This window comes from Dendroctonus ponderosae, unplaced genomic scaffold (genome assembly GCF_020466585.1).
Source record: "Dendroctonus ponderosae isolate FM_Combo_2020 unplaced genomic scaffold, Dpon_F_20191213v2 Dpon_F_20191213_4, whole genome shotgun sequence".
Taxonomy (NCBI): domain Eukaryota; kingdom Metazoa; phylum Arthropoda; class Insecta; order Coleoptera; family Curculionidae; genus Dendroctonus; species Dendroctonus ponderosae.
Window position 1 is genome coordinate 2,871,378 of NW_026018611.1, and position 24,055 is coordinate 2,895,432.

Below are 24,055 nucleotides of genomic sequence, written 5' to 3' on the forward strand. Positions count from 1 at the left end.
TGTCTTGCTTGCACGCATAAAGCGTAAATTAGGGTTTCTCTGTCGTCTCGGTTCAGTTGAGATTTCTATTGTCCATTTTGAGACCGAAATCAATTTCATTAAACAGGGCTATGAGCGGTTTCGAAAAACGATTTTTAGTCACGGTGAAACGTGGTGGAAATTCAAAATTGTACTTGTATTAGATTTTGTTCAGAATTTTAAATGCAGTTTAAATTCAAAAATGTCACTTTAGCGCCTGTCTTCATGTATGTTTAGCATCTTAACGTCTCTGTCTTAACCCAAAAATTGTGAGTTTTGGAGGGACATTTTGTTTACCTATTTTTTTGTTTCTCCCTTAAAAACCACCCCATTTCATAAGTTTTATGATGGCTGACAGTGTGGAAGTCATGGAAGTCGATGACTATGAACCTGGCCCATCAAAACAACGAGAAGAATTGCAATCTAAAAAGGCCGATAACTTGCCATGGTGAGCCCTTGTGAGTTTTATTAATTATTTAACTAGCTTAATAAAATGAGTACTTTTGTAAGGCAATCCTCTATCCAGCTCATGCTCAATCTGATCCTGAGAATTGGACAAAAAAAGGGCGTAATGCATAGCATGTTGGCCTAATGATGTACTTAAGTATACGATGTTCAAAGTTCGCCTTTTGTGCGAAACCTCTCACTATTTCCTCACTTGCGTTCCATGTTTTGAATTAGGATTTTAATTCTCTATCCAACGACAGTAAAACAAACTGTGTAGGTCAAGTGGATCTTGAGATACGACGAACAAGGCGCCGACCTAATTGCGCCTATTTTGCAAATGATTAAAAACCGCACCAAACTAATACCCATCTTTAGCTCTAGGAGCGGTTTAACCACAGCTTAAATATGTTGTATAAGCTGTGGTTTAAGTTCAGAGACACTTTTAAGAGAGCACCTCTAAAGCTTTCGGTCACATTTTGACTTCTTAATTGCTTTATTTTAAAGTATGGCTTTGCTGCAACAATTTCTTGGTTGTATTTCAGGATTGAAAAGTACCGACCGCAAACATTTGAAGAAATCATGGGGAATGAGGACACGATCGCTCGTCTGGCAGTGTTTTCCAAACAAGGAAATGTGCCAAATGTTATAATTGCCGTAAGTTTAGCACTCTCTTAGTGAAGATCGCCGGATAAACATGCAGAGGAGAAATTAATTTGTTATTAATTCGTATATCAGGGCCCTCCAGGAGTGGGCAAAACAACAACAATTTTGTGCCTGGCAAAGATATTGCTGGGACCAGCCTTCAAAGACGCTGTTCTGGAGTTAAACGCCTCAAATGATAGAGGAATCGATGTGGTCAGGAACAAAGTTAAGATGTTTGCCCAACAGAAAGTCACTTTGCCTCCTGGCAAGCACAAAATTATAATTCTTGATGAAATAGACAGGTAATCAACCAAAAAATGATAAACTAATGCAATGAAAATTTGCCTGGTGTTTTAGCATGACCGAGGGTGCTCAGCAAGCTTTAAGAAGAACAATGGAAATTTATAGCAATACAACCAGATTTGCTCTTGCTTGCAATTACAGCGAAAAAGTAATTGAGCCGATCCAGTCGCGTTGCGCCATATTAAGATTCTCACGCTTAACAGATCCGCAGGTCTTGGCCAGAGTTTTGCAAATTTGCCAAAAGGAAAATGTAAGCAAAGGTCCATTAACGCGATTATTTTTGAATTGAATCATTTTTCCGCTTAAGATTCAGTATACTGAGGATGGCCTAGAAGCCATAGTTTTCACATCTCAAGGAGATATGAGACAGGCGCTCAATAATCTGCAATCCACACACAATGGCTTCGGCGAAGTTAATTCGGCTAATGTGTTCAAAGTTTGCGACGAGCCACATCCGATGTTGATCAAGGACATGCTTAAATGTTGCATAGACGGAGACATCAGAAAAGCCTATAAGGTTTTGGCGTAGATAAACTGATGTAATCCTATTTTTTACATGTCCATTTATAGATTGTTGAACATCTATGGAACTTGGGATATGCAGCTGAAGATATAATTAAAAATATATTCAAGGTGTGCAAGAATATGGACGCTGAAGAGGCTCTGAAATTGGCATTCATTAAGGTTGGTGCCTGATTTCGGAATTTTGTTTCCGTTGTTCCGTTTCGGATGTTTATTTTGCCCGTTTTAGGAAATTGGATTAACTCATCAGAGGATCATCGAAGGGCTAACTACTCTGATTCAAATGTCGGGCTTATTAGCCAGGCTGTGCATGGCAGCTAATGGCCTAAAGAAAAGCTAGAATTTGGAAGGTGTAATAAGTAAGATTATTTTTATTGCTTTCATTTTTGTCTGTGTTTATTTTTGTTAAAATGTTAACGGGTATTTTGAGATTTGGAATAAAACATCAAATTGTAGCATGTTGCCTCAGTCTTCCTGACTTCTCCCTTGCTTAATCTGCGTTTATTTATTTACCCGAAATCTCAAAACAGTAATTAGTAAATCACAAATATTTGTTACGGAGTCTAATTATGGAGACAAATTTTACATCAGTGGGGACAGATAAGTGATGGTTGTGTCCGAGGTCGTAATTTAACATAATGGCTGCATATACATGGAACTGATTAGTTCATAAAATTTTACGCCTTCGTAAATTCGTATTTGGACATTGGTAATATGCAATGTTAAGGTCTTATCAAGGAGTGAACTATAGTTAAAAATCATGGAAAGTGTTATTGGTAAGGAAAATAGCATGCGTTATTTGTTTTGGTTTCACATAGGGATTATTTTGCCAAGTGTTTTACGGTTTGTTGGTCTTAGGGAGATAATATTTTCCCATCTTTCGGTGATTGTATGGGATTTACGTGCAAAAGTATATTGCGAAGGTCTTGTTGAATAATAAACATTTTATGAGTACTTCGTATCAACAAATCCATCCTTGGCACGACCGCTCAAGAAAAGATTGGGATTAATTTAGCTTATTTGTGCACTAAAAATAGACGGCATAAACATAAAAAGCAATATTGATCCAAAAATACGCTGCTCCTGAGCGTCCGGTAATTTTTATGGCTACTTTGTCAGTTTCAAAACAGAGCCATAAATTAAACAACATTTGCAATTTACTTAAGTCATTACATCCTAAAGATAATATTATCTCGCCGAATGCCTGTACCTTGTACCTATCTGAGAATTCAACTTGGCGGTTCATTAGATTAGTCTAGTTTTAGAGTGCATACAAGTGTTTGAACATCTTATCATCAATGGCCTGATGAATTAATCAATGTGATTTAAATCATTAAAAATGTTTTAATTGTAAAAGTTTCTTCTGAATCGCCATGGACCTTTACGAAATTATTAATTTTCTAGTGTTTTTACTTCTGCCTTTAGTGTGTTATTTTCTGTTTTTTAAGAAAAATGGAGGAAGAAGCATTTATTCTGGTAGAGGTAAATTATGTTGAAATATGTACGTTGGGTTACCGCATTCAAGAAGTTAATTAAATATGTAGAAGTATAGTTCTTTCTACTTCCCCTAATCCGCTTTAGAATTTTAGGATAATTAAATTTATTTTGTACTGGAAAATCGCTAAATGTACGGGTCGATTTCGATTTATTGAAGAAAATTGCCACCTGAAAAGCGAATATTTTGAGGTTTTTTGCGCGGTCCAAGTACCTAGTTCCTGAAAAATAAGTTATCGGTTCTTTTCGGGTAAAAGTCCCAAAAGCATATCAGTAAAGATAATGTTTTTTGTGTCAACTGAACTCAAATTATGCTGTAGGTAATTAAGATTGTTTTCCAGATATTTTCTACCCTTTGAAATATTACCTTGCCAAGAAAGTGGTGCAAGCGGCGCAAGAAAAGAGTAGAATAAGTCGAGCAAATTTTGTGAAAAATGATATTGAGCCAGAAATCGTCTTTACGTCTCAACAGGTATATTGATGTTAAGAAGCAACATCTAAAACTGATTCAGTTAGATAATTACATACATATTAATATTACTTGTTTTCTTAAATTTTAGTCCAGTCATTTCCAAAGCTTTTCCGGATGCGACCAAAAAGGCAACAGTCTTAAATTGAATTTTACACTGAGACCTAGTAAAATTGCTGATGTGATTTTAATTTTAAAGTTAGCCAGTGGCAGTATTTTTACGTTTCCTGGTACGTTGAGAGTTTAAAAAATCTAAAATCGGCTCTAAAATTGTTAGTTTCTAGATTCCCAAAAAGTTCATCAAGTAAGTGTGAAGGAGCAGATCTGGAAAATAAATGGCTTATCAATAGAAACACTAGAACCCTATCGAAGACTTCGAATAGTGTTCAACGGATTGCTTCAAAATATCGCCTGTAAAACCCCAAAAAAAATTGAACACATTCAGTTTAACTTTATGTAAGTTCCTGCTTCAACCAAAAACGCCCCTTATTTCATCGATGCGTATTTTAGATTTAACTGCTGCTCAGCTCCCAAGTTTTACCCTGAGGACTGCGACACCAATCTGATAACCGAAACGTTGGCCACCCGACCCTGGAAGGATGCATCTTGGAAAAAGTTTCTGTATGTATAAAATTCCACACTGGAATTCCGCTCTTCTTATTTGTCATTTTAGAAATGGCCATCCGGATGGTTACGAACAATTCGGCGCGTTGTATGGATTTGTAAAAGGAGGCCCTTACGCAGAAGAGCAGGTGAATTAACTGTTTTAAATGATTTCTAATGTGCACATTAATTGGGGATTTTTAGGTCTTAAACTTACCTGCCTGTAGAACAAGATATGGAGGAGCCGATGATACGTTTCAACTAGATAGGGAGATAAACATTTTCTTGGCCGAAGCTAACGGCGCGTTAATTCACTTGACTTTGCAGTCATTTAAGGAGGAAGAATCACAGTAACTAACATATAATACTACTGTTTACATTCCTCCCAAAAGACAATTTTTACAGGCTGAACTACGGATATATTTGCCATAAAAAGTTCATGACTGTCCCAATAACTGGCCAAGACATCAAAATTCAACAGCTAGCAAGCAATAAAACCGTTCCAGAGCTTTTCGTCGCGCGAATTACATGTAAGTTGCAATTGCAGGTTTTCTTCTTAATAAAAAAAAAAATTTTTTGCTTAGCTGGTTCTCACGAGTACACTTGCGTTTTTAATGTGAACCAAGCCACTACACTTCGCCAAAAATCTTATTCTTGCTATGAAATATTTAATACTCATGCAGAATGCGGCGTTAACAACAGCCAAGGAAAAGCCCTGTTGGAGTTTCAGTATTACGAAGATAAAAGTGAGTGTTTAGTTGGGAAACTTTATTTAACAAAATGCGTGTTGAAATCGTTTGCAGGCAACCTGAAACCCCGGCAATTGCCTGCGATATTGAGCGAAAAGAAAGTGGAAACTTTGCCCCAGCACTTGGTAGTTAGCATTAAAAGCGAGAGTGCGAAAGTTTTGGAGATTACTGGAGGCAAAGGGAATTCATTGGCTCTTCTCAAATCGTTAGCCTCAAGTGAAGTAAGTCAAACTTTCAACTATAGCCACTTATCCTCTCATTATAAACACATTTTTTTAGTTTTACGTACCAGATGGTTTTATTGTTACAATTAATGCCTTCAAAAAGCAATTGAATGACTGCAGTTTACTGCGAGAAGCGGTTGAAAGGATTGATGAAGCGTTTTGTGGGCGAAGCGATGCTAAAAGGGAGGAAACGTGCGATTTGTACGTAGCTGATTCGGTTAAAACTAACAGTTTTTTTCTGAAAATTAAGTTTTTTTAAAGGGCGGTGCGCCTTTTCCTAAACGAGCCTGTTCACCCGGACATTGCCAGCGATATTTTCAGGCATTTAAATGACGTGAAGATGGACACAGCTGAAGACGCTATAGATGTTTTCAGCTGGGCAGTGCGATCATCTGCAATAGGTACTGATTTGCACAAAAAAGTTATTAGTTGATAATTTTGAAAAATCCCCAGGAGAAGATTCTGAAGAGCTTTCAGCAGCCGGACAAAATGAGACAATTTTAGGTTGCGTGACTGAAAACGAAGTGCTGAAAGCGGTATCGAAATGTTGGGCTTCGCTTTTCACCTACCAAAGTGTGAAATATCGATGGTAAGGATGGCAATGGTAGAATTAAAAAAAAAAATTGTTGAAAAAACTACTTGTTTGCAGGCAACATGGTTTGCCGGTGAAATCCCAAATGGCTGTAGTGGTTCAAAAAATGGTACCTGCTGAAACTGCAGGAGTTCTATTCACTTGGCATCCAACGACATCCAATCCGTCGCAAATGGTTGTAACGTCCAATTTTGGACTGGGAGAAGTAAGCACAGTTTAAGCCGGTTTTCCAGAGTAAATACGAATGTTTTTTCAGAGTGTGGTATCGGGAAACTCCGAGCCAGATACGTTTATTTTGAATCGAACTCACGATGGAGAAGTATCTTTGCTCGATCAAGTAATTGGAGCTAAGGACAAGGTAACACTCTCACAAAGACAAAGATTTAACATTTTTAATACTCCTACTGTTTATAATCTTAATATTTTGTGTTTAATTTTCCAGGTGCTTACTTTGACTGAGAACGGTGTAAAAGAAGTATCGTCTCCCGAACTGCTGGATGGAAGTTTTGTTTTTGTTAACGGAAAAGACGGTACGTTTAGGCATTTTCTGATAAAATTACTAATTACTTATTGAGGATATGGATTTCAGTGAGCGAAAATTGGAGCCTAGGAAAAGAGCAAGTTTTAAAACTGGGTCGAGTTGGAGTGATGCTTGAGCGAACCTTTGGAGGACCTCGAGACATTGAATTTGCCTTTTTCAAGGTGATCATTTATACACATTTCTATACAATTTATAATTAAATTGCGATGTTCTGCCAGGAAATAAATATTTTGTTTATTTCAGGGAGCTCTATACTTACTGCAATCCAGACCAATTACCACCTTGTCTACCTGGACGGATTTCGAATTAGCTCATGAACAAGATTCGGCTGTAGTGACTGAGAACAGTTTGTACACTAGAGCCAATTGTGGAGAAGTAGGGACTTTTGATGTGTGAAGGAAAAAACGTACATTTTTGTTCAATTATAGGTGTATCCCCTTGCTCTCAGCTCTGGAGGGAGATCAATTCTGAACTATATAGATGCGGGATTGCAGTCATATATTTACAATGAGTTGGATCCTTATCTCATGAAGACATTGAATGTGTTCCAGCACAGAGTTTTTATTGACTGCATTGTGGTAAGTCTAAACGCAACTTGATCAGTAGGAAACACAGGAAAGAATATGTTATTCTTTCCTAAAGGAATTAAGAAACAAACAAGAAAAAAGGAAGGTTTAATCTCAATCAAGTTGGGCTCGTAAAGCACGAAGGATTTTTTTAATAGCTAGTGCCTTTGTTTTAGAGTTTATATTTCATTGAGGGACGCGATGAAATAACAATGACAGCCAAAGTACTCGATCTTGCCATTTTTGGGCATCCAGTAATAAATGAGAAGATCAATGCCACAGTTCGGGATCGTTTAGGAACAGTGCCTCAATTCGAAAATTTTTGTAGCGTTTTCAGGCGTTGGTAAGTTCCAATGTTTGCTTGGAACCACATAAATGCACACAAATGTTTTTATTATTTCAGGAAAGACTCTTTGAACGTGAAACAAATAGTCGATAAAAGCAGAGAGATCGTGAAAAATACAGATTATAGAATAAAAAGCGACGATAAGGCCCAAGATATTTACACTCAAATCGCTACAAACAATTCCTGCTTTATGCCCGCCTACTACCATTCTTGTGTAACTTCTGCTTCTGTTTTATGGCAAATGCTCTGCATGACTATACTGGTTGGCAAAGAAAAAGGTAAAAACCTCTTGACATGTTCGTTTTTTACTTAGTGCTACACAAATGTTTTCCTGCAGAATTAACTACCAAACATTATGCGGATTTTGCAAATGTGCTTTCATCATGCGAAGACGTGGAATCTGCTGAAGTGCCAGCCTATTTGGAGAAAATCGCAGGAATTATTAAGGATGAAGGGTGAGTCTTTAAGAAGTGGATATTGAATTTGGCCTGAAACCCGTAATTTAAAAGATATTCAGAGGAGTTCTGCATGATTGACACCCGGTTGGGGCAAACTTGGCTGAAATCGAAATGCCCGACAGCACATAAAATATTTGAGGAGTTTTTGGACAAACACGGACATCGATGCTTGGGGGAGGTATGCTCATATAGAAAAGCATTTTTTTAATTTAACCAAAATGACTATACAATGTTTAGTTTGATCTCATCCAAAAAACATGGGGAATGGACCCATCTCAAGTGATCCCCATGATTCAGGCCAATTCCAGACATTCACAGAAAACTGCCAAGGTGGCAAAGACCATTGACCAAGTGATCAGTGAATTAGGGTCTCCGGTTAATTTCTTATCAAGGTAATAGTTTTATTTAAGATTCCCCCGTTAGTAGAATAATGTGAAAATGCCTGACTTTTAGGCCGATACTAAAATACGCGATATCCAAACTGAGGGTGACTGTTGGAAAAAGAGAGCAGTCCAAATCCGCTCTAATCATGGTTATTCATAAAACTAGACTGGCTTATTTGCAGCTAGCAAGCGCGATGGTGCGAGAAGGTCTCATGCCCTCAGAGAGTCTTATTTTCCATTTGACCAAATACGAAATCAGCCAAGTGATCGCAAGGAGAAATCCTACTTTAATCAGCAAGTAAGTAGTGTTTAGATGCAAACAATTGGGGCAGAAATGGGCAAAACTATGATTTTTTATAGGGCAATCAGACGGCAGAAATTGTACCAGACATGGAACAACTTGAAATTCCCGGAGCTAAACTACAGCTATCCGCAGCCTGAAATGGAGTTCCAGGTGCCGATAGAGCTTCTTCCTGGATCCAAATGTACTGGAACGCCCGTTTGCGTGGGAAGCGTTCAAGCAAGAGCATGTGTGATTACGCAACTTAGCGAAATTGGATCTCTCCAAAAAGGTAAAATGAATATTACTTATTTACGCCAGTAAATTTATTCCCACAATCCTTTTCAGGGGACATTTTGATCACGTACAGCACCGACATTGGATGGTCACCCTACTTCCCAATGCTATCAGGAGTTGTTACAGAATTAGGAGGACTTGTATCACATGGTAAGTTTTTTCTAATGGAATGTTTCTCATTTTGGTGCAGTTTCTTCATGCAAATTCGTTCATCAATCATACAAATAATCACATAAAGAAAGTAACTTTCTGAATTTACTTCAGGTGCTGTTGTAGCGAGGGAATATGGTTTACCCTGTATCGTGGGAGTGAAGAACGTGACTAAAATATTCAAAACAGGAGACGTTGTTTATTTATCAGGGAAAACTGGGGAATTAGGAAAAGTTTAAGCCAATAATAGTATTAATAGTAGTTGTATTATGTATTTCTTTTGGAAAACATAAGTCAGCTATGAATGTATAAAATATTCTTTATTTTCAATAATATAACATTATTATAGGTTCAAGGCGTTTTTAATTTTGATTAGTTCGTGTTAATTTTGGACGGATACTTCACGTACAGGTAATTACAATTACGCCATTTTGCAACTAAGCAAATTTAGGTTCTGTAAAACAGCCCTACAGATCAGCCTAAAACGTCCTTTGCAATATAAATTGTTTTTAGTGTCAGGGGGGTGTAAAATATTGATTTAAAAAGTCTAAAACCTTAATTAAAGTTTCTCGTAACGCTACAATTTGCTAAAACTAATTAGCAACCATTAGCTACTTTGTTACTACTTAGAAAAACTTCTTAAAATCACAGTTTTAGTTAATTGTATCTACATCGTATAAAGGTAGCGTAAAATAGCATTGCCTTCTACTGGATGATCAAATAAAAAGCGTCGGCAATGTTTAGGATTCAAAATAATATGTTCTTTTATTTGATCACCCGGTACGTTATTAGTATATTGCCACTGGTGAAGATTTTTTAAAGTATTATTTTGGCTGTTCAACTCTTAGCAGTAGATCCAACCAAACACGTAAAGCAATTTATTCCCGTGGATATTAATCTTTGCTTACCAACGTTCCTCAATAGTTTAGGTAACTAAGTATCTCGCATTATTTTCGTGTTTAAAACAACTAATGAGCTGCCCTATATTTAGCCGTAATCGATTCCTTGGCAACTTTCCTTGGAAACATTCAGGAGAGTTTTATACAGATGCTATCGCTGTAAAAAGAAATTCAACAGTCTTCGTCTTGGAGGCACTACCGGTGTTTGTTGTTGCTCGATTTTTCGCATTTTGAGCTCATGATTTGATAGTTTATTTCTCAGTTGTTCGTCTAACAACTCCTGCATATCCATCTAAAATCACACATGAATAGTTTTCAAGAAACAACATGTCTTCACTGTATTTTGTAGGGGTTGATTCAACCTGTTTTCAGTATCTAGTGATTTCTTACCTGCCATTGTTCTAACTGTTGGCTCATTTCCACCTTCTGCTGGATCACTTCCAGTAGCTGGCTGTTGGCCTGCATCAGTTCGACTCGTGTTTTGGCCAGTTCCACTTCTGCTTTCGTTCTTCTTTGCACTGCCATGTCCCTGTCATCTCTGGCTTTTACCACAACTTCATCCTGCGCTAACGAAGTATCACTGGCGTCATGTCGAGCTCGATCTCGTTCTTCTAGAGCTGCTTGCAGTTCCACTTCACAAACCGATGCCTACAAGTAAAAGCAATTTAGTAATTAAGTGAGATTCAGTATTTTTATTAAAAGTGAAATTAATTTAAGGAGCGCAAGTTGCTTGACTAAATGCATCTTTAACTCCTACGTCCAAAGTGTCCTTTTGATGTTCAAGCCTTACCTTGCTACTTAATTCGTTAAGTATGTCCATTCTTTTTTGAAGTTCTTCGTCTCTCTCCTGAATTTCTCGTCGAGCCTGTTCCAATCTTTCCAGTAATCTCACCACGTCAGTATCTAGCACTAGTCCTACCAATTCTTGGGCCACCTTAAGGTCAAGTGAATTATACAACACAATGTGGATGTAGGAAAAAATGTTTGCACTAAAAGCTTGTAAAATAACCCAATCCCAATTGTCCCACCCAATCATCCAATAAGTTTTCGAATATTCTTTTACATAATATAGAACTGTTTCACTTACTTCGCTTAAAAGTCCCGGAGAAAAGCGACTACTGTCGTCCAGCGAAGCTGTGGAACAGTCCGAATGTAGTCCGCTATCGTCATCCTGGTGACTCTTCAACTGTTGAACCAGCGATCTGAGCTGCCGATAAACCGACATACATTCCTGGCTCAAAGTGGGCTCAGAGATGTCCATTTCTGCTAGAAGCGATCGGTGGTCACCTTGAGGTAGATCAGGTAAGTTGGTTAGTACCCTTTCGTTAGTAACAAATGGATTCCGATTCTATTACATTCGGGCAATGGGTGTTAAACGTTATGGATACTGATTGAGGAGGAAAATATGTTACAAAAGTGTTTGGATAGGGATACGAAATGTGGTGTAGTCGATGCAAGCGAGTGGGTCTACAGAATCTTCAAAAATAGTCTGAAAGGAAAACTTTTCCTAATAATACTTATGAGTTTTTCTAAAGTGATTTGGCTGAAACTGCAGCTCTCCAATAACATTCGCAAGAACAGGAACAGTTTAAACAGAATCTGCTCTTGTCATCTATATGTATGGAGGAGCATCTGTTTTTACCTAGCTATTAATGCATGCAATTAAACATAGTATTAAATACACCATCCATTCTCACTTACCATTTAGTCGTTCTTCTATGGATAGCTTTTCCTGCGGAAGGCTGTATTCTTTCAAGCTCTGTTGGTATCTGCAAATTTGCAAAACATATCTTAATAAATGGCGGCTTAAATGAAACTTGGCAAAGCCAAACCTTATATCTTGCTCTCTGGCATGCCGTTCCAGTAAAAGTATTCTATCCGAAGCTTCTTCCAGAGCTAGCGCGAGATTGTCCCGTTCCTGGGCAGCTGCTCGCAGTCTTCGCTCTAGTTCTTTGTTTTTTTCTGAGACTAGTTCCAGTTCGTCTCTCAGGCCATCTACGTTGCTCAAGTGTTGCTAGGAAATACAAAAATTCTCTTAATATCTTGATACTATTACATACAGTTTTGAGTCTTTAGGGCAATTAAAAAGTATGGACCTTTAAAACACGAGGAATTTTGCACGTAGGCAGGAACAATTCCGCTTTAGTTCTGTTCTCAGATTAATCAATGAAGTTCGCTACTCACTTGCATGCTAGATTTTCCTAATGAGATCTGTTCCTTATAACTATCTAATTGTTGCCTAAGTTGGGTTTCTGCTGACTGTGCTTCTTTCAGCTGATGGGTTAGTCTTGAGTTCTGAGCAGTGAGTTCTTCCAACTGACAAAAAAAAAACATGTTTCCAAAAATCCGCCAATAATAATAAGTAATTAATTAAAATAATTAACATAAAGTTAGTCTCATTAAACCCAATTAGTCAAGTCTCTTACCAATTGGCTTTTGTCCCGTTCCCATTGTTTAACTAATGTTTCCTTTTGCGCTAACTTCGCCTTAACTTCGCTAAGGTCGTTTTCTAATTCTAATATTCGAGCATCTAATTCCGATTCTTTGCTGGTCAACTTTTTTCGCAACAAATGCCTGTCCTGCTCCACAGCCTGAAACATAAACGAACCGAATTAGACATAAATCGTCTAATATGGAGCGGAAATAAAATATTCAAACCCAATGTGGCGGTATCAGTGCGAGACCTTCAGTTTCCACAAGTATGGAAAAAAAACTTGAGCCCGGTTTCAACATTATTGCTAAAGCGAACCGTCAATAATTTCATTGTCATAAGAAGTAACAACAATTCTAATGTAGATTTCTGAGAATTTGTAAAGGTAAACCAGTGGTAAGCATGTGGGTGGTTGGCTAGGCGTATTTATATCCTTCTGGTGAATTAATAGTTTGGAAATGTAGTTAGCTCGAAGTTTTTGGCTTGAATAAATTTAACAGCAAACTAATGAAGTAAGTTAACTTGGCAGTTACCTACTGGAAAATTCGCTGCAAGAAACCTTTCAAATTAGCTCAACTTAATGAAAATCAGCTCATACCTACGTAAACTGTTTAAAAGATCGCTGTTTTTAACAGCTATTATGCTTATTCAAGCCGAAATTTTAACGAACTCTCGTGAATCTTGGCCGTATTTTCATTCAGTTTAATTAACGAAATTTTATTGGAATATTCACACTTTTCAATTTAAAAGTAAGATGATTACAATTTTCCTTTCAATATATTTCTAATAATTCGAAACATTCTACAAACGTATCTGCTATCAAAATTAATAATACCTAATTATATGCATCATTTTAAAACATTAACGATTTGTTAAACTGCAAAAATGCACTTCTGTTCTGGATTGTTATATAACCTTCGTTTGGCCGGTTGTACAAGGTGATTCGGTTTATATAGGTATCAATCGATGGAAGCCTAAAGACAAAAATATTACTTAAAAATGGAATGAAGGTGTTAATTTATTGTCTATCCCTGCATTCAGAAAAAGTCCAAGTTTATTTCGAGCTTTTGCATTAAATTGCAACAAAAAATACTTTCTAAAATCCTGAAGACAATTACTTTTGGCGAAAATGGAACATAAACTTTAATTTTGCCACCTTAAAGCCCAAATCTATAACGTTCTCGTGTGCTACTCAAACATTTTCATCTTCAACCGTTCTATAAAATAAACGGACTCCAAATGGTGCCAGCCTCAGACACTTAGAAACAGTGCAATATTCAAGTACCTGCAAGATTCATTGAAATACGTTTTCATAAATCCTCCATGTGCTATCAAAGTAGTTGAAAAACACATTTTCGGTTGAAGTCTGGCATATCCAATAATTCCTACGAGTTCTGTTCTAAGAGGCCCAATAAATTTCTCAACTTCGAATTTATGTGTCCCAGTTGGCGTTAATAAATAAACTCCAGCAGTTCATCCTGAATCAGTTTATGTTTGCAGCGAAAAAAATTAGATTCCTTATCGGAAACAGTTAGTTTTCCTACAATCTAAACTTAATTATCTTATCTAAATTTTGTTTGTGTGCGTCCTATGGACGTCTGAAAGCGGCAAAGGAAATCGTACATATTTTCACGTGCTTAAATGGTAAACATGTTGGGCTTCCTGTGTTGCGGATGACGCGATTTCTGGTCTGGTTACGAGAATTATTTAAAACGTTTTCTCTTGTTACTTGTTTAGGTTCTGCAAGTTCAATAGTCAAACCATTCTGACCATTTATAGCAAACATCGCTTCAAACTCGTGGAAATATTTTCCACGGCGTCCTAAAAGCTCGAAAAAATTGCAAAAAGTTACATCAAAGTTAATTAACCGAGCTTCTTTTCACACTTGCAAACACCTAAGAAAATGTTTCAAATTGCATAATCAATTTAATCTGCTTGATCATTTATCAAAGGAATCAACCTAGATATTAATAAATCGAACGTATTATATCAAAGGAAGTCTCATTTCGATCAGTACTTAATTGAAATTGCTGCTTGATGGTGCAATCAAGTTTATTTTACACAAAAAGCGTTATTGCAGATTTAGATTCAACTTACCGGACAGTCTATCGGAAGGAGTGTGTCGACGATATTAAATAACTTAATTATGACGTTCACTGATTTCTACAGAGCAATAAAATTTACATTTTGCATATGATTTATTCGCTTTCTGACAAAAGGTTTGGTCGAGTTAGTGCGGCATGTGTTTTTGCCATCATGCTTTCATTTTCTTTATTGTGTGGTTTTGTAGGCCAAAAATCGCACTAAAACCTGCCGATTTCAATCAACAAATGTGTTACGGACACGAAAAAAATCTCTTAAATGCTTGATGTAACTGTGCAATCAAGCAACTCTTAAACACATCAAAAATGTAGATTTTTTGTTTGTTTCTTTCTTGTTCTTTGCTTATTTGATATATTACTCTCTCGTTTTTTTTTCTTTCATTTTTGCTATAAATACACCAATTTTTCTAGGTAATAATTTAATTGCATCAATGCTTTAAAACTGCATGAATTGATAAGTCGAATTTTAAATGTTGTTTATATTTACTAACCGATTACGAGAACATTATGCAATTACGGGGAAATTACCGACACTTTTTAAATTTATCGCGAATTGTTGACATCCAAAAGAATTAGTCTTTCCTGATATTGCTTGAAACTGTTGATTTTTTCGCGTTTTTAAACCGTCGTGAATTAAAAATCTCGTTGATGAAAAAGTTTAATTTTCAATATGGGTATAGATTGGCAACGTTGTGCTTTTAACTAAGATTTTGCACAACAAGAGATTGATGGAAGTTCGAAATAAAAAAAAACCGAATAATTTAGTTTTTACTAGAAATTTGGTTTAATTTGCATGCATTAAAAAATAATACAATTTCTGAAAAACAAAAAAATGATATTTTTAATTGCTAGGCGATATTCGTTATTAGACTAAGATATTAAACTACGATAGTTCAGGCCAATTTATGCTGAAAATTGCACCGAACCAACACATGAATATTACGAATAATCAGCATCGTCCACATGCACATTACCGTTTTGGTCTTTATTTTCGTAGAATCTACATTTATTAGGCATTTTCGTCTTTTACCAGCAGCCGAGTTTACTAATCTATATTTTACATTTGGAAAGTCCGTTAGGTAATTTTTTGAATTCTGCATTAAAAAGTTGGTTTTTATTTCAAAAAGTTACATTAAATAAATATCCTCGATTTTCTATTAAATCATTTATCTGTTTGTTGCGTAGTTTTGATTAAATTAATTTGTTTTGATTAATTGCCTTTAAAGCGTTAATGCGATATAAAAAAACTTAATTTTATATCGCATATTGGTCTTGTAATAAGTTTTAATCAATCTTAAAGGATTTATTTCAACCGGTTTAAGACAATGTATCTCATCTGGTTTTTTGCTTATATTCTATAAAAATGGGTGAGTAAATGGTTCAGGTTAAAAAGCCAACCAAAACAATCAAAAACTGACTGATCCCATTAAACATCGAATTGTTTAAACAATCGATGGACATTTTTATAACAAAACCAACAGCGGTTTGCAATAAAAACTGAACAAAAGCTCATTTGGAACACGTTTTCGGTGAATAAAACCCACACAGACCCTCGAAATTTACTATTCCAATTAACCATAACAATGCACTCAATTCGATTAAGTATCTTGATGAATGAATGGGCGAAATAATAGAAAAGTGAAACTGAATCGGGGGGCGTGGAGCTACCGAATGAGATCCACAGATACCAGCAGAAGAACTTCCGTTTAGTGTTTCCCCCAAGGTAAAATATCGCCAACTTCCGCAACTTTATTGCTATTGAGATATTGCATGAGGGTGGCAAATGGCCACGAATTTGGGGTGGGTTCTTTAATGATTGCATGAAAAAGTGACGGTGGTTAATTATATTTATCCGGGAAAAACATCAGCTGTACGTAAACATTTATACAAACGTGTAAAATCCTGACTCTGATTTACATGGAAAATACAAATTTTAATTTCCTTGTTGGTGGCAGATTAGCATTTAATCCCACACTAACACCTTATATCAGGATGCACGCAATTTGCGTTAACATCTCGCTTATGCTCCAGATGTGCATTTTAAAAGCCTCTTAATGCACCTGCCCTTTTTCTCACAACACATTCGATATTTTTTTCATGTGAGGATCTTTACCTGCAAGAGATTGAAGATAGTTTTCCAATGCGAACAGAGTATACAAATCCAAACGAGTTTAAAGTGAAGGAAGTGGAATGAAAAAAAAAAATGATTAATTACGAAAATGCTGCTCAAGCCGGATTTAAATATATCTGACTGAAGAACGCGAACCAACCTCAAGAGAGAATTATGGATATTAATGGTTTTGTATCGGGGACGTTATTTGATTATCTCTTGACAATTAGATGCAATTTTATGGACTTTTGATACACTTTACTGCTATTTTAATTTTATGGACCATTCATGTAGGTACGCTTTTTACGTACTTTTCTTTAAACAATTTGCAGCGAAAAAACATGTAAAATACTTTTTATTTTACTATCTAATAATTAGTTTTTAATATTTTATTTAGATTTGACTAGATTTGTTAAAAATGAACGCGCTTGAAGTACGCATTTTTAAAGACATTTGGACAAGATTCTTTAAATTTAATTTATTGCTACAAATTGTTTGAAAAACTGTGCAGCAAAACTATCAAGTCAAAAAAATATAAAAAAATCGCAAAAAATGCCCGTTTCATTCAAAAAACATAAATTTTATTAAAGAAAATTTGATTGATTGAATTGATAAATTTCAAAATCTATTGGGACTTTCTTGAATCAGATTTACCGATTTTGATGGCTTTTCAGCAGATCAAGTTAAAACATCTTATTCGTCGAAAAAGAAAATATAATATTTTCGATTTTTTTTTACAAAAACGATTTTCAAAATGCCTTTGAAGGCAATAGTCTTACATTTAGATTAAAGTGAAAATTAATGTATTTTTCTAGATATTAGCAAATCGTCGCTAATAGTTTCCATTAATACATAGCTTTTTGGGTTTTATTGACCTTTTAACTGGTTTGTTGAACTTTTTTTATTCAAGTAATTGAGTAAAGTAATTCAAATCAAAGCTTATGTTAACGAAAACTATCAAAAATTAGTTGTTAAATGTTTAATATTTGAGTTGGAAGCGAAAAATGTCATAGCCCAATAACCATAAGTTCATATTTCCGCGACTATTTTGATCAACTTACTAAAGTGACTAAACGATGAAAAAAAAATAAAAGTCTTGACCACAAGGTTGCCCACTTACATTCAAAGTCGTTTCGCAAAAAGCCAGCAATCGACAACCGTGACTAAGCTAACTGGATTATATCATCGGCCCAAGAATGGAGGATGAGTTAACTTGAAGGAAGGAATTGAAAAAAACATAAGTGTTGTGTAAATTTAAGTTTAAGCGTTAAAAAACATTAAGTGTTGTTGTGTGTAAAAAATTGAAAATTTATTTATCCAAATAAGAATGTCGACGCGTGGTTCTTTAGTACCCAATTAGTACTAAAATTGGCAATTATTGTTCTAAGCATTTAAAAAAATTATCAGATGTTTTATCGGCTTGCCGAAACCTTTCACTGTTACACAATAATTAAAAAGGTGTAAGATTTATGCATATAACACAAGTGCAATTGACTTGCAATTCTGGTATTACTTTGAATGTAAATATTATCACAAAAACTTTTCAATCATTATAAATTTAAGTACAATAAGGTGTACTTGAATTGTCCTAATGATAGTCGATTATAAATTACCGCAAATTACGCACAACTGAAACAATAACGAATTTCGTTATGGAGATTTAAGCCAAACACATACAAAGTATAAATAATGAATTCACACTTTATGGCGAATTTAAATTACAAACCAAAGAAAATTATAATCCGTGAAGAAAGAAAGAAAGCGCGCATACCGACTTTTAAACAAATAAAATAACCGAAGAATTTTGTTTTGGATTGGAAAACAATTGTTTAAACACATTTACTTATCTAAATCAAATATTTTATTTACATCGAAAAATACCTGGTAATGACCGATTTTGTCGACTGCGCCAATTTTATTTTGGATTGAAAAATAATTGGTTTACAGTCCAAAATAAAATGAAAACATAATTGGTTTCATAGAACCAAAATTGATACATGAAAAAAATTTACATGAAACGTGTTATTTATCTGAAATATGTATCGAATAAGAAAAATTGAATTGGTAAGAGTAGTAAATTGAAATTTAACTAAATAATGAAGTATTTAACATTGAGAAAATAATATGCTTTATAATTATTGAATAGTACTTAATAAACCGAGAGCAAAAGCTGAAAACAGTTAAAAATTATGAACATTTTTCGAATTTTCTGATGTTGAATGACAATATTTTGAATGTTTCGCTGCATTTCCACTGTTCCCTACAGATTTAATCGCTGCCATTCTTTAACGGTTTTATCGCGAATCAAATTACTCGAACACTAGATGCCGAGGTAAACTCTAATTGGATTCAATTAATGAAAACCTAATTAACCCAGTTCTCGTCGTAAAGCATTCCATTGTTTTAAGCCAAATAGAAACTCAACTTTAAATCTTGCAAAACGCCCACTGTTTATTAATTTCGTTGTTCACTCGTTAATTGTTCTAAACGATTTTTAATCGAAATTGCTTCGATTATGCAAATCGACGAGGACTGATTTTAATGCGGTTTTTATGCGATTTGGTAATAATTGGTTTGGTAGTTTCTATTTGTTTGTGGATGATTATTATGCTCAAAAGCGAAAAATTAACATACATTTTTTTATCTCTTGAAGAAAATTATACAGGAAAAGCTTTTTTAAAGATGATTTTTCATAAGCAAATTAACACCCAGTTTTATTTATTGTCACAAATATTATCAATTTTTTGTGGCTTTTAAAAATGAGCAAATGCAGCAACAAAGTGAACACTAGTTTGGTTTGGCACACCAAATTTTTTATTAAAAAAGTTAGCTGGAAAGTACTATAAACGCTGATGATTCAAATTTTGGTAAAAACTGTCTATTTGAGGAATTTATTGAATATTCGTCGACTGCGGTTTTAGGCCAAATAAATTCATAATATCTGTTCCAAACTGTCTCAGTCGCAAATCAAATAGTATGAATAAGAACTAAAACATACATTTTACAACACAATTTTAGCATACAAAATCAACGTTTTGCGAAATAGTTAAAAACTAGATACAAATCATATAGAAGAATGATGTCTTTCACTAATATTTCGTTTTCTACTAAAAAGTGGATTGTTATCAATCAATCAATCATTAATAAAAGTTTATAATACTCTAATAATGAACAATTTATAAAAATAAAGAAACCAAACATATTATCAAGCAAATACTGATAGAAAATGATCACAGAAATGAATAACTGTGGAACTTTGGACATCATCTGAACCGTCAACAGCCTCAGAACGGCTTTCGAAACTATTAGCTCTCATCACTTGGGTTTAGTCTGAAAAGTTTTGAGCCCGGTTATTCGCCCAATCGGTTTTTACTTATTTCAAACTGGTTTTGGAAAGAATATACAGTTTTTTAAATAAACCAATAGTGTTTTATCCATGGCGAACAAAATTGGCTTTCAATTGAGCAGCTTTCAAGCAAGCACTTAACACATGTTATGACCAAATGCCATACTGTAGGGAAAACATGACCGCAAATCTAGGCAATTAAGTTCGTTTAAAATTGGAAGTTACTTTTACTTGAGACAGTTGCGTGGATTACTTAAATCAAAAATGAAATGGAGAAATAATGTGACTAAAAAATGTATAAGAAAGAGATTCATTTTTAAAGAATCATACTTCTGACCTTAGAAAGATTGAAATCTACTTGCTCTTGAAGGGCTCAGAAAAATCCCAAAGCTACTGTGAATGTTTATATTCAGTTCAAACATTTCCTTCTTGTATTTGCTGTGTAATGGGCGGTTTATGGGATTGCACCCAACGGTTCTTGACTTGTTTCGGGTTTTTCGAGGGGCAATGCCCACTTCAGTGACTGTTTCTTTCATTTATCGCAATGGTCATTAACAAAGTATTGCTGTATATTTTACGACAGAATGTTCTGCTTTTGTGTTAGTAGTAATTTCTTGTTGTAATGTAGCAGGAACATGTGCTGCATGAACTCTTAATCGTTTCCTCATTACAGTTATGTAGAATTTGCGTATTCCAAGTCTTCTCACTTGATTTTTGATAATTATCGCGGAGTAAATTGCTTGAAGCATAGATTATTGACCTAGCAGAGTTTAAAACGATGGGAAAATGCACGCAACCCATTCGATTGTTTAGGTTTTCGGGTGCATTTTGTAAACGACTACAGTACATTCGGATTCACCCAGAATTCTAATTTTACGACTGTTTATCCTGTTTTCTAATTTGTCTTGCAGCCTACAAATGTGTGGGTTATTTTTAGTCGATTGATAGTTTTTACGAGGGCTTAGAGAGCCTCTCTACCTACCGTGATTTATATGTGGTGCTCAGATTTTATGAGAACTTTCAATTTTTCATCATTTCAAGCAAGGATAATACTTCCATTTTTAAGAAGAAAAGAGAATAAATGTATGTTATGAAACTGTTTTTTTTTTAACATTTTCTTCTAAATAAGTCTTTTATAAGTCTGTTTCAGTCAATCTCTTGAAACTTTCTTTTAAATGGAAATTAATCTAGAATAGTTTCTCTAATTCGGACAAACGTGGTTGAATCAACCGATGAAACTACATGGAATGTACAAAAGCCTACAGACTTCAGTTTAAGAAGGTTTGAGTCACAAATACAGGCAAAGTGGAAAGACGATCCACACATCTCGACTATACTGATCCTCTTTTCTTAAGAAGACAAACTAGACAATCCCGATTCCGATTCCCTTTATTAACCCTTAGAAGACGCGGTTTGGTTTTATTTTCTTCACTGTAAAAGTTCTTAACAATTACATTACATATTATATTACATAATAACCTTTGCTGAAAGATCGAGCTGTTTTAGCTAATAAATAAAAACAAACATTTTATTGTAAAAATGTTCTGCTGTATTGAAGCTTTCTCCAGCCATTCAAGAAAACTATTTTTTGAGGCAAATTTGACCTAATTAATTATTATTATAAAATATAAATACAAATTCAGATCCCATTAGTTATTAACATGCAAAACGACGTTCGAATAAATGTGAACTTAAATCCTAATTAATGGGAAACATTTGATTTCATTCTCAGCTTTGATGTTTTTTTTTAAATCCGACTGACAAATGTGCTTAAAATAATCACCACGAAAAAATCAGTGTTTTCTTTTCAATTCCTTAAGGATCGTTAAATCACACTTTCTCAACAGACAATTCAAACAAAATATGAAGGAAATACAAACGAAAACTTAGTATACACAACTTCAGTTAAAAAATAAATTATAAAAAATTGTGTAAAATGCCCAAAACAAAACGAAAACTATGCAACTACGTTTCATTACTTTCGTATTAATGAAAATACAGCAGGTTTTATTGCAAACTGGAAGTAATATGGCATGTAACATGATTAGATAAAAACAAAAATAGATTATTGGTATGTTGAATGCAAACAAGGGTGGATGATTAATTCCAAACGTTGTATGTAAAACGTTTTTGCGGACTATGAAAATGTTTTCCAAGTGGGGTTCAAGTAGCTCAGTTTACCGGGCTCGAATGATGCGTGAGTCAAAAATATGATAAAAGCAAATACTTTAAGACTGAAATTATTGTGCATTTCAATCTGCAGGATTAAATGTGTAATCCTGCAATTTGAAGATAATTCTTATCTTTGAAATGAAGTCTGCCAAGTAAAATAAACCGAGGTAACAACAATGTGTGTGACTTTATTTTAAATAATGATAAAGCTTTCGATCAAATCCTCCACGTCCTCGCGCATCGAAGCTTCTTCAGCGAATGGTGATTCTATTTCTAGTTCAATCCAAAATTTAGCACAATTTAGCATTTTCTGTTAATTAATTCTTAATGTTAAAGCAGGCCACTTCTTGTTGACCCAGCTAGTTAAAATCGTTTAGAAATTTGGAATATTTGCCTTAGATCCACTGTACCAATGTTTCTTTCGAATTATGTAATTTGCTCTTAAAAATTGGCGAACTGAAAGACCTTGATGGAAAGAGAAAAATAATCTATTACAAATAATGCGTCATCGTGTTAAATGAACGTTAAGTAAAGTTACTCTTCGCTTAAAAAACCCGATTTAAATTCATCACCTTTCAAATATCACGGCCATCAGCTACTATTTTAGGTGAGTCAATAACACTGCTGTAATTCGCAGTCAGCGAATATATCAAGAAAACTGTTCAGCGTAAATCCTTTTTCCTTTTTTCCATGGATTTTTGCGTAAGGATTTGGCTACCACTAGTTCATCAGCTTTATTCAACTAGATGACTGTTTCAGTTACTATTGAATTATTGTAATTAATTATTAAATTAAAATGGAAAATGTACTCGTCCATTTCAAGCAGTGCAATTAATTTGAAGGTGAAATCGAGCTGTACATGAAGAAACAGTCTTATTTATTGCTAATACATTTGTTCAAATTTAATTGCAATGACGTGCTTTATGAGACACCTTTATGATCTCACTGGAGATATGTGAACCGACATGCACTTTTAACCAATCCCATTATTTAAATGTATGAATCAACCATTCAACCTCTCGCAGATCAACAAACAATGATACTTTTTTGTAAGCGGATTATTTTTATCAAATTTTATATGTGGGCAGAGAAATGTTTGTTCAAGACTTAATATTCTCAACCAGTATATTTAGAAAGAAAAACTAACATCAAAAAGGTTGTTAATCGAATTTAAGACAAAAATCGATTATTGTTTGCCCGTAGCTAGCTTGAAATAAATTATGAAGTCAAAATCGTTTTACTCAATAAACCTTCGTGGTTCAACATATGAATTGTTGAATGTAACAAGTTTTGCTACTTGTATATAAAAAAAAACTTGTATAAAAAATTACAATGTTAGAATTTGTGACAAAAGTGAAGCTAAAAGTTATTAACACAATTACTGATCTTTATAGTTAGAAAATAATTCAGTAAAATTTCAAACAAAGTTTAATGGCCAAAAAGTGAATAATATTTAGCAACAAGCCTTTCGATCCTGTTCACTTTTCCTTAAATCATATCAATAACTAAACTTAACACATACTGTTTTCTTTGGAATTAATTTTCCTAAAGTTTGGTTCAATTTTAATTCGTGTGACATTAGATATGCGTTCTTAATGTCGTCAAAATTTCGAACTTAACCCGAGAAATGAGCAAAAATAAACACGAAACATGAAATTTTGGCATAGTTTTGCACTTAAGAGTCTGATTTTCAAATTTCGCTTTCTGAAACTCCACAGTTTTTAAGTAAAACAGCGGGGTCTTCAGATTTTTGAAAAAGTCCATAGTTTTCGAGTAATTAAACATTTCAAAACCATGTGCATGAGCAAATGGACCGACTTTTTATTCATGAGCTTTATAAGTTCAGCCTGCAGGATTTTCTGACAATTTTCAACATAATAAAACAAATCGATTCTTGTTTCAAAAAGTTAA

At 34.6% G+C, this 24,055-nt stretch overlaps 3 protein-coding genes across 11 annotated transcripts in view; 2 read left to right on the forward strand and 1 right to left on the reverse strand.

Moving 5' to 3' along the window:
* LOC109546791 (replication factor C subunit 2) overlaps nucleotides 1-2,387 on the forward strand; it is a 38,194-nt gene extending 35,807 nt beyond the window's left edge. Inside the window, exons 1-7 of one of the 3 annotated variants that reach the window (XM_019917906.2) lie at nucleotides 64-466; nucleotides 1,008-1,119; nucleotides 1,201-1,409; nucleotides 1,465-1,660; nucleotides 1,718-1,927; nucleotides 1,981-2,094; nucleotides 2,162-2,387. In XM_019917906.2, coding sequence (XP_019773465.1) covers nucleotides 363-466; nucleotides 1,008-1,119; nucleotides 1,201-1,409; nucleotides 1,465-1,660; nucleotides 1,718-1,927; nucleotides 1,981-2,094; nucleotides 2,162-2,272 — 1,056 coding nt within the window. In that variant the 5' untranslated portion in view covers nucleotides 64-362 and the 3' untranslated portion in view covers nucleotides 2,273-2,387. Of the gene's footprint in view, nucleotides 1-63; nucleotides 477-1,007; nucleotides 1,120-1,200; nucleotides 1,410-1,464; nucleotides 1,661-1,717; nucleotides 1,928-1,980; nucleotides 2,095-2,161 lie in introns of those variants that run through there. The other 2 variants (XM_019917907.2, XM_048665681.1) reach the window with 2 other exon arrangements.
* A 151-nt stretch (nucleotides 2,388-2,538) lies between these two features.
* Nucleotides 2,539-9,439, forward strand: LOC109546786 (putative phosphoenolpyruvate synthase). 3 transcript variants are annotated; one of them, XM_019917899.2, is made up of 28 exons: nucleotides 2,539-2,708; nucleotides 3,768-3,898; nucleotides 3,987-4,125; nucleotides 4,180-4,351; nucleotides 4,406-4,516; nucleotides 4,569-4,647; nucleotides 4,703-4,848; nucleotides 4,904-5,028; nucleotides 5,083-5,244; nucleotides 5,302-5,468; nucleotides 5,527-5,672; nucleotides 5,733-5,872; nucleotides 5,925-6,060; nucleotides 6,121-6,268; nucleotides 6,320-6,421; nucleotides 6,506-6,593; nucleotides 6,653-6,765; nucleotides 6,848-6,979; nucleotides 7,033-7,182; nucleotides 7,347-7,513; nucleotides 7,574-7,794; nucleotides 7,854-7,971; nucleotides 8,026-8,152; nucleotides 8,212-8,366; nucleotides 8,428-8,655; nucleotides 8,718-8,929; nucleotides 8,986-9,084; nucleotides 9,199-9,439. In XM_019917899.2, the coding sequence occupies exons 1-28, from the start codon at nucleotides 2,693-2,695 to the stop codon at nucleotides 9,321-9,323; spliced, it is 3,855 nt and encodes a 1,284-aa protein (XP_019773458.1). In that variant the 5' UTR covers nucleotides 2,539-2,692; the 3' UTR covers nucleotides 9,324-9,439. The 3 variants fall into 3 exon arrangements, with proteins under 3 accessions (XP_019773458.1, XP_019773457.1, XP_048521630.1); XM_019917898.2 differs by lacking the exon at nucleotides 2,539-2,708 and adding an exon at nucleotides 3,161-3,414; XM_048665673.1 differs by lacking the exon at nucleotides 2,539-2,708 and adding an exon at nucleotides 3,315-3,433.
* The window catches only part of LOC109546788 (bicaudal D-related protein homolog), a 34,633-nt gene continuing 19,963 nt past the window's right edge, over nucleotides 9,386-24,055 (reverse strand). For 2 of the 5 annotated variants that reach the window (XM_019917902.2, XM_019917901.2), the window contains 8 exons: nucleotides 12,410-12,574; nucleotides 12,168-12,299; nucleotides 11,816-11,997; nucleotides 11,685-11,752; nucleotides 11,071-11,270; nucleotides 10,774-10,917; nucleotides 10,374-10,631; nucleotides 9,386-10,275 (listed from right to left, as the gene is read on the reverse strand). In XM_019917902.2, coding sequence (XP_019773461.1) covers nucleotides 10,135-10,275; nucleotides 10,374-10,631; nucleotides 10,774-10,917; nucleotides 11,071-11,270; nucleotides 11,685-11,752; nucleotides 11,816-11,997; nucleotides 12,168-12,299; nucleotides 12,410-12,574 — 1,290 coding nt within the window. In that variant the 3' untranslated portion in view covers nucleotides 9,386-10,134. Of the gene's footprint in view, nucleotides 10,276-10,373; nucleotides 10,632-10,773; nucleotides 10,918-11,070; nucleotides 11,271-11,684; nucleotides 11,753-11,815; nucleotides 11,998-12,167; nucleotides 12,300-12,409; nucleotides 12,575-12,641; nucleotides 12,732-24,055 lie in introns of those variants that run through there. The other 3 variants (XM_048665676.1, XM_019917904.2, XM_019917903.2) reach the window with 3 other exon arrangements.